The sequence below is a fragment of the Callorhinus ursinus genome, unplaced genomic scaffold (assembly GCF_003265705.2).
Source record: "Callorhinus ursinus isolate GAN/ISIS: 27379988/994484 unplaced genomic scaffold, GSC_fseal_2.0 scaffold2, whole genome shotgun sequence".
In the NCBI taxonomy this organism is placed as follows: Eukaryota; Metazoa; Chordata; class Mammalia; order Carnivora; family Otariidae; genus Callorhinus; species Callorhinus ursinus.
Genome location: NW_027397064.1, coordinates 3,138,921 through 3,149,482, shown reverse-complemented (window position 1 = coordinate 3,149,482; position 10,562 = coordinate 3,138,921). Strand labels below are relative to the sequence as shown.

General features: G+C 59.4%; 1 protein-coding gene across 2 annotated transcripts; it reads right to left on the bottom strand.

Annotated features, from left to right (window-relative positions):
- Positions 1 to 2,913: 2,913 nt before the first annotated feature.
- On the bottom strand, positions 2,914 to 4,973 carry GBX2 (gastrulation brain homeobox 2). Of its 2 annotated transcripts, none has more exons than XM_025886609.1 (2): positions 4,451 to 4,973; positions 2,914 to 3,437 (listed from the first exon to the last, which is right to left on the bottom strand). In XM_025886609.1, the coding sequence occupies exons 1-2, from the start codon at positions 4,971 to 4,973 to the stop codon at positions 2,914 to 2,916; spliced, it is 1,047 nt and encodes a 348-aa protein (XP_025742394.1). The 2 variants fall into 2 exon arrangements, with proteins under 2 accessions (XP_025742394.1, XP_025742398.1); XM_025886613.2 differs by having other exon boundaries at positions 3,245 to 3,437; positions 4,417 to 4,973.
- Positions 4,974 to 10,562: the final 5,589 nt, after the last annotated feature.

Below are 10,562 nucleotides of genomic sequence, written 5' to 3'. Positions count from 1 at the left end.
GGCCTCGGCCTCCGCACCGAGCTCTCGGGGGCGCCCCGGCATTCAGGGGTTGGGGGGAGCAGCTTCCCGAGAGCGCAGAGGGGCTCCGCATCCATCCGCAGGCTGGGGGAGCCCTGGCCCTCTCCTTGTGCTTCCAAAGGGCGGGAGGGCCGGGCAACTTGGTGCCCCCGCACCCCCCAGCGGGGTGGGGATTCCTGAAGGTGGCCCCCAGTTTCTAGGGAGCTTCATTTTCCCGCGGGGTCCGTGTAGCCAAGGCTCTGGGTCCCTCTGTGCCTTCTATCCCTACCTTGGGCTTCTGGAGAAGATGAGTAGGAGTTACACCTGTTATGGTGTCAAGGTGTACGGGAAGTGAGGACACTCCAGGATCTGCCGCGGGTACGGGGCTCTCCATACCCAGGGTTCTTCCCGCAGGCCCAGAGTGCCGAGTGGGGGCGCCCCCGCCCGGGAGGCCGCCGCTCCTTCGGCTGGGACTCCACACCACCAGCCACAGTTCCGCCGGGGGCGCCTATCCATCCCGCCCCGGGACCAGCGGGCTCAGGGGTGTGGGGTGGGGGTGGGGGGGACGGGACGCGGTGGGGGCAGCGTCTCCGCTAGCCTCGAATGCGCGGTAGCGGCGTGTGGCCGGGGCAACCTGCCTCGAGCACATGACGCCAACGCGCGATCCGGGTGCGCTCGCCCGAGGGCCACTGGCGGGATCCCGGCGGGCGGCCGGGCCTGGCGGACCGGGCGCCGGGGCCTTTGCCCCCGGGCAGTGGCCCTCCGGCGCGGAGGTCAGCAAAAGGCCCCGGCGCAGCCCCCAACCGCAGGACCCAGGGCCCTGGGGGGAGGGACCTCAAGGAGCCCTGGAGTTCTCCGCGCCCCGCAGAGCCGGCTGAGGCCTTCGGAGGTCTGGCCACTCCGTCCTATTGTGCTCGAAAACCAAGTCTGGGCCATTTTCCGCCCCTGGAAATCTCGGGAACACGGTGGGAAACGCTGCCTTGGTCGCCTCCGTCCCTCACCTTGCGCGTCAAGTGCCGGCGGAGGCCTCAGGCCCCATGGCCCTCCGGCGCGGGGAGGTGACGGGCTGTAAGCCGTGTAAATTAAGTCAATACCAGTATTGACCAAGGGCGACATGTCTCCCCTTCTAGGGCTGAGATCCGTGGTGGGCACCGCGCGCGGCTGCTTTGGAACCTGCTCCCCACGCGGAAGGCCGAGGTTGGCGAAGCCTCTGGCTTCTTTCTCTTCGCCCTTCAGCCTGCAGGTTAGCGGGCCGCGCTCACTCTCGCTCGCTCGCTCCACGCCCCTAGAGCAACCCCGGGCCCGTCCACGACAATCTCCAGTGGGCCTGGCCCCGCGCTTCGGGGTCGGGAAAGGAGCGGGCGTTCTGGGCTGGGCTCGGGGGCGCGGTGCCCGGGGGTGAGGGCAGTGGGACTTGGGGGGTCGGGGCACGCCCTTCCCGCGCCCGGTGGGCCGCCCCGCCGAGGCGGGAAGCTGCCCAGCTCTCGGGCACCCTTGCGGACCCGGCCGCCACCCCGCCGGCGTTCCTCTCCCCTACCCTCTTTGTGCGGCCGACGGCCCCAGAGCCCTTGGGGTGGGGCGGTGGCCGGGGCCCGCCCCTCCGACCCCGCCCGGAGAGGGAGGTGCCCGGCCCGCCTGTGCTCGCTGCTCGCCTCCTCCTTCGAGCTGAGCGCGGCCGGCCAGCCCAGCTCGCTTGGGTGGGTTCCTGCTCCCGTTGCAAGATAACGCCCGGAGCCTGATTTATGGGCGCTTGGCCCAGCTTGGGGAGCGAGCACAGCTCCTTTTCCGACCGGGGATGTTGGTAAGAAAACGCGTTTCCTCCCTGGCAGGGGTCGGTTTAGAACATCAGGAGTTTGTGAAAAGCCGCCAATACCCGCACTCGCTTTCTCTCCTCCGGGCGCCCGCCTCCTCCTCTGGCCGAAGTTTGCCAGCCTTCTAGGTATTGATTAGATCATGCAAAAGGGGAGATGTTAGCTTTCTAAGATGAAAATTAGGTTTCCTTAAATTTATAACTCAAGTAGAGCTCTTGCTCTTCACTTGAAAACCTGGTAAGGTGCAGGGTGGCTAGTGTCCAGCCAGCCTGCAGAGACCAGGACAGCAGACCTTTATCCACTACTGGCCCCAGACCAGCCACCTGGTCATACCCTAGTAGTAGCCTCTAAACAGTCAAATCTGGACACACTTATGAGACCCAGAGATTGGTCCTTTTTTCCCCTTCTCTCTCTCTCCTTTTTATTATTCACAAGACTGCGATTGTTTAAATGTCATAACTTATAAGAAAATAAGCTACATTGAAATAAATTAAACACAACGGAGACGTGCTTCAAACATGGCTCAGATAGGATGTGCAACCCCAGGAAAGAAAGCCAGGCAAAACCAAAGCAAAGCAAATTTCCAGGCTGCCCAAAAACATCTGCTTTTCAGTCAACTAAAAAAAAACAAAAAACAAAAAAAACAAAAACAAAAACCAAGATAGAAACAAAAATGAGCGTAAAACCCATGGTTCGTTCTTGAGTGTCATGTTTACCTTTGGAAAAGTATGGAAAGGAGGCTGCTATGCATGGCGGATTACAGCAGAGGTTTTGTTTTCTTCTGGAATGTGAGTGGAGAATATTACTGGGTAGTTTGGTCCTATAACTTTCAAAATACTGCAGCTGAGATCCAGTTTATATAGATATATATGTACAAAGTAGGATAGTATAATAAATATTTAGTGTGTCTTCAGGTGTAGCTGTAGCCCCTTCAAAAGCAGTCTTTTAAGCCTTTTTAATGAATATACTCTCAATGTGCTTGGGATGTCCAAAGTTGAGGGGGGGTGACTTTGAGTTTTGCTTCAAACGTGGCAGAGGCCACCGCGGTTTCCTCCAGAGCTATGGCTTCTCCACGGTGGTCCAGGCCCTGGCTCTCCCTGCGCCCTCAGGGTCGGGCCTGCTCCAGCTGCTGATGCTGACTTCTGATAGCGAACCTGCTGACGTGGACGGGGATGGGGACGACGATCTTGGGGTTCCTGGAGGGCTCCCCTGTCTTGGAATTGGCATTGCCAGCCTTCACGCGTTTCCACTTGGCCCGGCGGTTCTGAAACCAGATTTTCACTTGCACCTCGCTGAGTTTGAGGGCGTGGGCGATCTGAGAGCGCTCGGTCAGCGAGAGGTACTTTTTGCAGTGGAACTCCTTCTCCAGCTCGAGCAGCTGCTCACTGGTGAAGGCAGTCCGCCGCCGCCGGTTCTTGCCGGTGGACGTGGTGCTGCCCGCGGCGCCGCCGCTCGGCGGGGTCTCCTCCAGCGCATGGCCGGGGTCTTCCTCCTTGTGAGCCGCCTGGCCAGTCAGATTGTCATCCGAGCTGTAGTCCAGATCACTCTCCAGCGAGAAACTCTCCTCCTTGCCCTTCGGGTCGTCTTCCACCTTTGACTCGTCTTTCCCTTGCCCTCTGACAGCCCCGACTGAAAGCAAAACCAAACGGCGTTTTATTACATTTCGCACACTGGCCTTCCTTTCCCCTTCCCACCCTCACTTGGGCCTTTTCCCCCCTTAGCGGATTGTCTTTCTATGACATTAACACATTGTGATTTCCTGGCCTTTGAGGGGCAAAGAAGGGGGGGGCGTGAGAAAGCTCAAAGGAGGAAAGAAGACAGTACAGACGACGGCCCTTTGCCCAGAACCATCACTCAAGGGGCCGCCAGGCCACGTCTGCACCCTCCCAGCCTCCGGCAGCTTAAGGCAGAAGTAACAGGAGGCGTGAGGCCCAAGAGAGCGTCCCCTTTGTCCCCAGGGTGGGGGCTGGGTGAGGACGGAGGGGGAAATTCATGATCCATCTTGTGCCCCCCAATGAAAATTTAGTGAACCTCAATTTACATCGCAGTCAAAGTGGGGACACAGGGAGGTACAGATCCCAGACCGTGTCTTTTTTTTGAGACAGATAATGTTGGTAAAAGGGAAGTTCTGTAGCCTTAGGAGAAGTTCCCACCAGACACCCCAACACACAGGCAGACGCACAACCTCCCAGGAATCCGCTTCTCCCGGGCAAGCCCAGTGAAGGGGTTTAATAGGTCTGGGCGCCCCCTTCCCCCCCCCCCAGCACACGCACTGCTGAGACGCACAGCCCAACCCACCACCCCTAAGGGCTGAAACCTATCCAGGATCCCAGGTCTAGGCACGCGGGAGGGGGGACAGACTCATCCAAATTCGCCTCGAGACATCAGCCGCCCCGCGCAGCAGCTGGCCCCGGGAGCTAAATGCCACCCCACCCCCTAGCTTGTTGCTCGGCTCTAAATGCCCCCCGGAGGCCTCGCGGCACGGCTCCGCCGCGTCCTCCTGCTGCTCAGGAGGGGGGAAGCCGGGGCGGGGGTCGGGAGGGGGCTCGGCCTCGCCCCCTCGGCCCCAGCGGGAACCCGGAGCTGGCTCGCCCCCGCCCCCTCCCGCCCCCGCGCCCGGGTCGCGCGCGCCGCCGACTCACCGAGCGACGCCTGCACAGCCTCGGCCGCGGAGAAGGCAAGCAACGAGCCCTCCTTGGCCAGGAAGCCTTTGCCGTCCTCAGTGTCGGCTTGCAGCGCCTCCGCCTTGTCGAAGTTGCCGCCACCCGGCAGCGGCTGCGGCGCGAACTTGCGGGCGGCCGCCGCCTCCTGGTGCTGGGGAGACGCGGAGAAGCCTCCGGGCAGCGTAGCCATGAGCGTGGAGGTGAGCGCCATGCCCTGCGCCAGGCTGGAGCAGAAGCCGGTGGGCAGGCTAGGGATCTGGTGGTGAGGGTGCGCGGGCGGCAGCGCGGGCTGCAGCGCGGCCTGGGGCAGCGCGGGTGGCGGCGGCGGTGGTGGCGGCAGCACCACCGGCCGGTAGGGCATAAACATGGGGTAGCCGGTGTAGACGAAGTGGCCAGGGCTGGGCTGCGGCGGGCTGCCGATCAGCGAGTCTATGCTGAAGGCGGTACTACTCCCCAGCGGGCGCTGCATCATCATCAGCGACGGCGGGAACGCTGCGCTCATAGACGCGCTCGGGAGAGGCCAGCGAGAGGCGAAAAGTCCCCGCGCCGCGCCGCCGCCAGGAAGCCCGCCGGGCGCCGGGAGCACAGCCGGGTGCGCCGGGCAGGGACCGGCTGGGACCCTGAAAGCAGGCGCCGCCGACCCTCAGTCCTGGGCGGGTTGCATGCCCGGCGGGAGCGCGTGTGGGCGGTGCGCGGGGTGAGGCCGTGCGCCCGGGAGTGGAGAGGGCACCCGGGCCCCGCGGGCACGCTGAAGCCGCTGCCCGCCGCCTGCCCGTCGGAGCCCGCGCGCGTCTCGTCTGCCACCCTCGGCCCCGGCTCGCAGCCGTCGGTGCGTCCGTCTGTCGGATCCGCAGTCCGTCGCCTCCCGCGGGCCGCTGGGGAGCGCGCGAAGCTGGCGCACTTGTCTTCGGCGGGCGCCGCCAGCACCTTTAAATCGCGCTCCTCTTTCTCATTCACATTTTGCCTGCTGCCAGGCCGGGCTTACCTCACGTGGGGCCGGGCGCCACCGCCTATTGGCTGCGCCAGGAGGGGGCGGTGGCGAAATCGGGACTCCGCCCCTTCCACCAGGGCTGGCGGAGAGCGGGCTGCGGGCGCCACCGGCGGAGCGCGCGGGCCCGAGAGCCGGAACCTGCGCCCCGAGCCCGCGCCGCGCAAACTTGAAAGGGGGCTGTTGGTTCCAAAGCTCCACGGCTCGAACCCCGCGGCCCGACAGCCTTGTCGAGGCCTCCTCCCAGGGCAGCTTCCGGAGTTAGGACGCGGCTGGGCCAAGGGCGTTTTATTTCTTCCTCAAATGCACTGGAACAAACCTGCCCGCGGCTCACCCTAGCGTTGGGTGCTGCTGCTGCGCCCGTGGTCCAGAAGAGGTTCCCGGAGTTGGGAACAAGGTCCTGCCCCTTCACATCCGCCCCTAGGGCCCTGGTCGGGAACTGGAAGGCCCCGGCCACCGGCGGGAGCTGGCCGGGTTGCTCGCTGCGCCCCCCGCGCTCCCAGGCGGGGCGGGGAGGCTGCTGGTTCCCCCATCCCGACCTGGGCCCTCCTGTGAGCGATCCCTTCTCATTTTTCATGACATTCTTAATCATCGCACCTATTTACACACTTTGCCTGCGCGCACCAAAATAACAGCCACGATAATTATGATAATAAAGCGAGTCCTTTATCTGCTCCATCCTCGGGGAGGAAGGGGGAGTTGCTGTGCCTCCAGATTGTATAACGTGAGATTATCCTGATGAAAGCTTTATGATGTTTGCTCAAATAAAAGCTGCGTTTTGTAAATAGGCGCTAATTAAGCACGTTGAGAACGGAGGGAGCGCTCACCCCGGCGCCGCCACCCGGTTTCCTGAGCGAAGACTCGAGCGCGCGCCGTTCCCCTTTGCCTACTGCAGGATGGAGCCAATTCCCTCAAGATGTTTCCCCTGTCTCAACAATGGTAAAACCCCAGAATTTGGGAGTAAGGGAACTGGCGGGGAGGGAGTGGGAGCTAGGGAGGTGCTTATCCTCTTCTCTATGACAAAAACAAAAACTTCCAGGGCTTGAATTTCTCTTTAAAAATGGAATCGTTCGTGGCAAAGGCAGCCCGCGCAATGCGCGCCAGCGCGCGCGGGGCTTCCACGCGCCTCCGGGGCCTGGGCTCCAACTTCCCGGGTCTAGACGTTCGCCCCGAACCGCTGACAAGCACCTGGCTCGCGAGGAGAGGAGAGAAGGGCATTGTTATGTCAGTCATTAAAAATCAGCTCACGCCGAGGAGCTAGTGGTTGGGGAGTTGGCCCGTGTTGGACGTGTGTTATGTATCACTTACAAGCACATTTAATTGGGAGATAAAGATAAATCGATCTTTATGAATTTATCGACCCTATTCTTTGAAGCTCTTCTTTCTCGCTCTTCTTTCTCCCGCTCTAACCCCAAGGCCCCCAGGGGGACGTCTTAATTCCAGACCGCCTCTTCAGCCAGGAACCCACTGCCCACCCAAAGGGGCCCGGAGGAAAGAGAGGAGGGTGCATCCCCGGTGCCCCAGAGTGCTGGGAAAACTCGCCGGCCCCGCCGCCAGCCGGCCTCCCCCTGCTCGCCGCCTCCCCCCGCGCCCCGGACAAAGACGTCTCGAGCGCGTTTCCCCACTCCAGGCCGCAGTAATAGATGGCTCCGGCAGCAGGCGGTTTAAAAGGAATTCATTAGGACGCTGCTGACTGCACCGCCTGCACTCCCTTCACGCCCAGACCCCGAGGTGGCTTAGGCGGCGTGAGGGGGAATCGTTGGAATCCGCGGGGCAGGAGGTGTCTGTGGGGTCTCTAAGCTCTATCCCTCTTTCTCCACTCCTACAAAAGAAGAAAAAGAAGAAAAGGAAAAGAAAAAAAAAATCGAAGCCCAGGGCAAAAGGCTGGTTTCTTTATGGGCATAATAAATACTCCATCTCATTATGAGATAGTTAACAGACACAGAGTCTCTGGTATGGTTACCTTGTTTTTTGAATACTAAGAAAAAATGTTCGACTCCTTGCTTGATTTACGTTGCTACAGCCGGGTCTTTTCGCCGCTTGACACTGGGCCTGTGTAAGCTGTTACTCATTTTACCTAGGCAGATTTGCCATTCACTTTGCTATTTCGCCGGAAAAATATTGTTCTAGGGACTTCCGTCGCCTGATTACCCTCCGAGAGAGACAGGGATTCCTTTGATTATTTTGGTGATAATTCTACATTTAAAGTTCAGCAAGAAGATTTAGGTCCGTTGAATTATAGCTACACTTGAAATAATTTGATGGCATATTATTTGCATCCATAAATTGCTGTGGAAAGTATTGACTGCGGGGGTTACAATACTAATCTTCTTTTATTAGTGAGTTCAGAGAATTCTCATCAATATGAATTTTATTTACTAGTGTGCTTTTTCTCGAATGCAATGCAGTGATATTTTCTCATCTAATGCTTAACTGCTCAGAAAACGACTGTTGGCGTCAAAAAAGGATTCTTGTGCTTCGCCGTGATTAACAAGATTCATTCGGGGCACCTCAGCTACCTGCAAAGCGTTCAGAGCGCGGGGACTGCGTATAATAAAAGCCCCTAGAGTTCTTCCTCGTCTCCTCGGAGAGATTTATGGGTAGCGAGCGACAGGTACATGGTTTATCCATCCTTTGGATTCCTACCTGCTTACCTCGGAACTGCCTCAAACTGCAGAGCCCTTGGGGTGACTGGGCTCAGCCCAGGCTGCGCAGGAAAACCACCGGGCGCAGATCTTTGCAACTTTGCCTTAAGAGGTCCCCCACCCCCAGCTCCCTGGGATTAGGAAAAAGGAAGGACACAACCGCAGGCACCTCTAGGTCCTCCAACTCTAGTTAACTTCTGCGAACCCCCCCACCCCCCCGCAAGGCTCCCGCGGGGATGAAGGTGGCCCACCCCCTGGGCACTTTCCTTGGCCGGTGCCAAGCTGGTGTCAAGATCGTATTAAGGCACTTAAAATCTCAGACGTCAGTAATACTGAGGGTAATTAAGTTGTATCCACGCTTCGGGGCTGTCCCAGTCAACGTTTGCATGCAGGTGTATGGAGGCTGAGTATAAAATGCTAAATGCACAAGTAAATGAATATTCATGTGGCAAACTTGCGTTGGCCCACCGAGTCCAGCACCGAGGAGGAAGCACCGCGAACCGCGCCTTTTCACGCCGCCGCCAGGGTGGAGGTCGTGGGCGGTCGTGGAGAAGGGGCAGCGTGGGCGCCCCAGGTCTCCGTGGGTGCGGAGACACCCGCAGACCTAGCGGGCCGGGTGCTCCCACCCGCCGCCCAGTCCCAGGAGACAGGGTGGTTTCTCTGGCAACCGTGTTGTTTTTATTTATAGAGACTTTGAGTGGCCTGATCATTCGGTCATTGCAGCAGCTCTTGCTCCTGGCAATCGTTGGGAAATAGCTTGGGATGGGTTTTATTTATGGAAGGGCAATTGGGATTCACACCCAGCAAACCCACAACAGTCCCTCCCAAGCCCAAGACGCACTTACAAAGGGGTGCTTGTGTAAAATTCCCCATCAGACACACCAATTTGCAAGTAGCAGAAAGCATTGAAGCCTCATCTTTTTTAACTATTTTATTCAGTCTTTTTTTTTTTTTTTTTTTAAATCTGAAAGCCCAAAATAGACTCCATGTGGTTCTAAGTGAAGTCAGCCCTTGGCTGGCTTTGAAATAGCTCCTGCAATTATGTAAAAGAGCCATTCACTAACAGGACGGAATTAAAAGGGATCTCGCCCGCTTCCCTTTCATTGCCAACTTCTCCTGTTTGGCTTTTCAAAGCACTTCCAACACGATGTCTTTCTCCAGGACAAAAGGCAGAACAAAAAAGTCTCCAAACTTGTAAATTGAACGTCAAGGGAACTTTAAACAATTTAAAGCCCATAAATAATGATAAAGGGGACTGGCAAAAAAGGCAAACCCATTCAATTAATAGAGTTTCCCAAGCAAAGATCAAGTGGTTTATAAAATGAAAGTCTTTGGTTTCATTATCCTCCTCCTTGACCATGCAGAAAGCAGGACAGGGGGTTTTTCTAAAGCGCCCTGAAGAAGAAACACTTTACGGGACTGTGTGTGCTGCGACATTCTTATGTAGAAAGTTTTGCTTTTTGTCCCCCACCCTCAAAGTAGCAGAAACAAAACCGCAAACCAGAAACGTGAGGGGGAGGAGACTTTTTTTTCCTGGTGCATTTTCTTGGGGTAGTTGGAAGATGTTCCCAGCAGGCCTGAAGGCCGGGAAACCTGACCCTTAACACCTGCGCCGCCCTCCACACCCCAGTGCAGAGCAACACGCGGAGCCACGGCCCTCTGGCCTGCGAGCGGTGCCCTCGTGGGATCTAGGGGCCGGGGTGAGGGGGTTCCTGCACCGCCCAGGAGCCTGGGGGCTGCGGGCCTGGACTCGCCGACCTGTCACCCTATCCTGGGCTCGGCTGCAGACCCCGGGCCTAGGCGTTCCAGGGTCACTTTTGGGAATAGTCGTACAGGTTGGAGTGGGGAGTGCGTGACCACTGGGGGTACTGGATGGCCCGGGAAGCCCCGCGCCCGCGCTCAACGCTAATCGCCCCGGGAATACCCAGCCCGGGGCTGGGGGGAGTGGGTAGTGTGGGGAGAAGGGGGATCTTCTGCAGGGACTGAGCCCGGCCGCCCCGGGGTTCCCAGCATGGGAAGAGGGCGCTCCAGGCGGAGGCCCGGCGCAAGCCGGGGCCCCAGGGCTGCAGCTGGGGGACGGAGGCCGAGGCGCAGACGACAAGGGACGGCGAGGGCTCTGGCTGGGCTGCACAGGAGGAGCGTCCACTTGGGTCCGGCCCGGGGCTGGCTGCTCGCGGGGTCCGGGAGGCCGTGCGGTCTGCGAAACCCCGGCCCTGGGGCACTGAGGGAGGGAGGCGCAGGCCGCGGGGCGTTTCTCACCTGGCTCTATCTCCTCGCATCTGCCCCCTCGGATTCCCGCGGCCCCACCTTTCAGGGACTTCAAACGACCCCCTGCCACCCGGCGCCCGACTTTCATCTCCCCGCACAGCGGGCATTGTTTGCGGGACTTCACAGATATGCTAATCCCGGGGCCGCGAAACAGGCGGCCTGGGAGGCGGGCAGAGGGCACGGAGGGGTG

Excerpts from the sequence above, each read along its gene's own strand:
- GBX2 (XM_025886609.1), bottom strand. The coding sequence starts at position 4,973 with ATGAGCGCAGCGTTCCCGCCGTCGCTGATGATGATGCAGCGCCCGCTG. Across the intron at positions 3,438-4,450 it reads GGCTGTGCAGGCGTCGCTCG|TCGGGGCTGTCAGAGGGCAA; the intron begins GTGAGTCGGCGG and ends TTTTGCTTTCAG.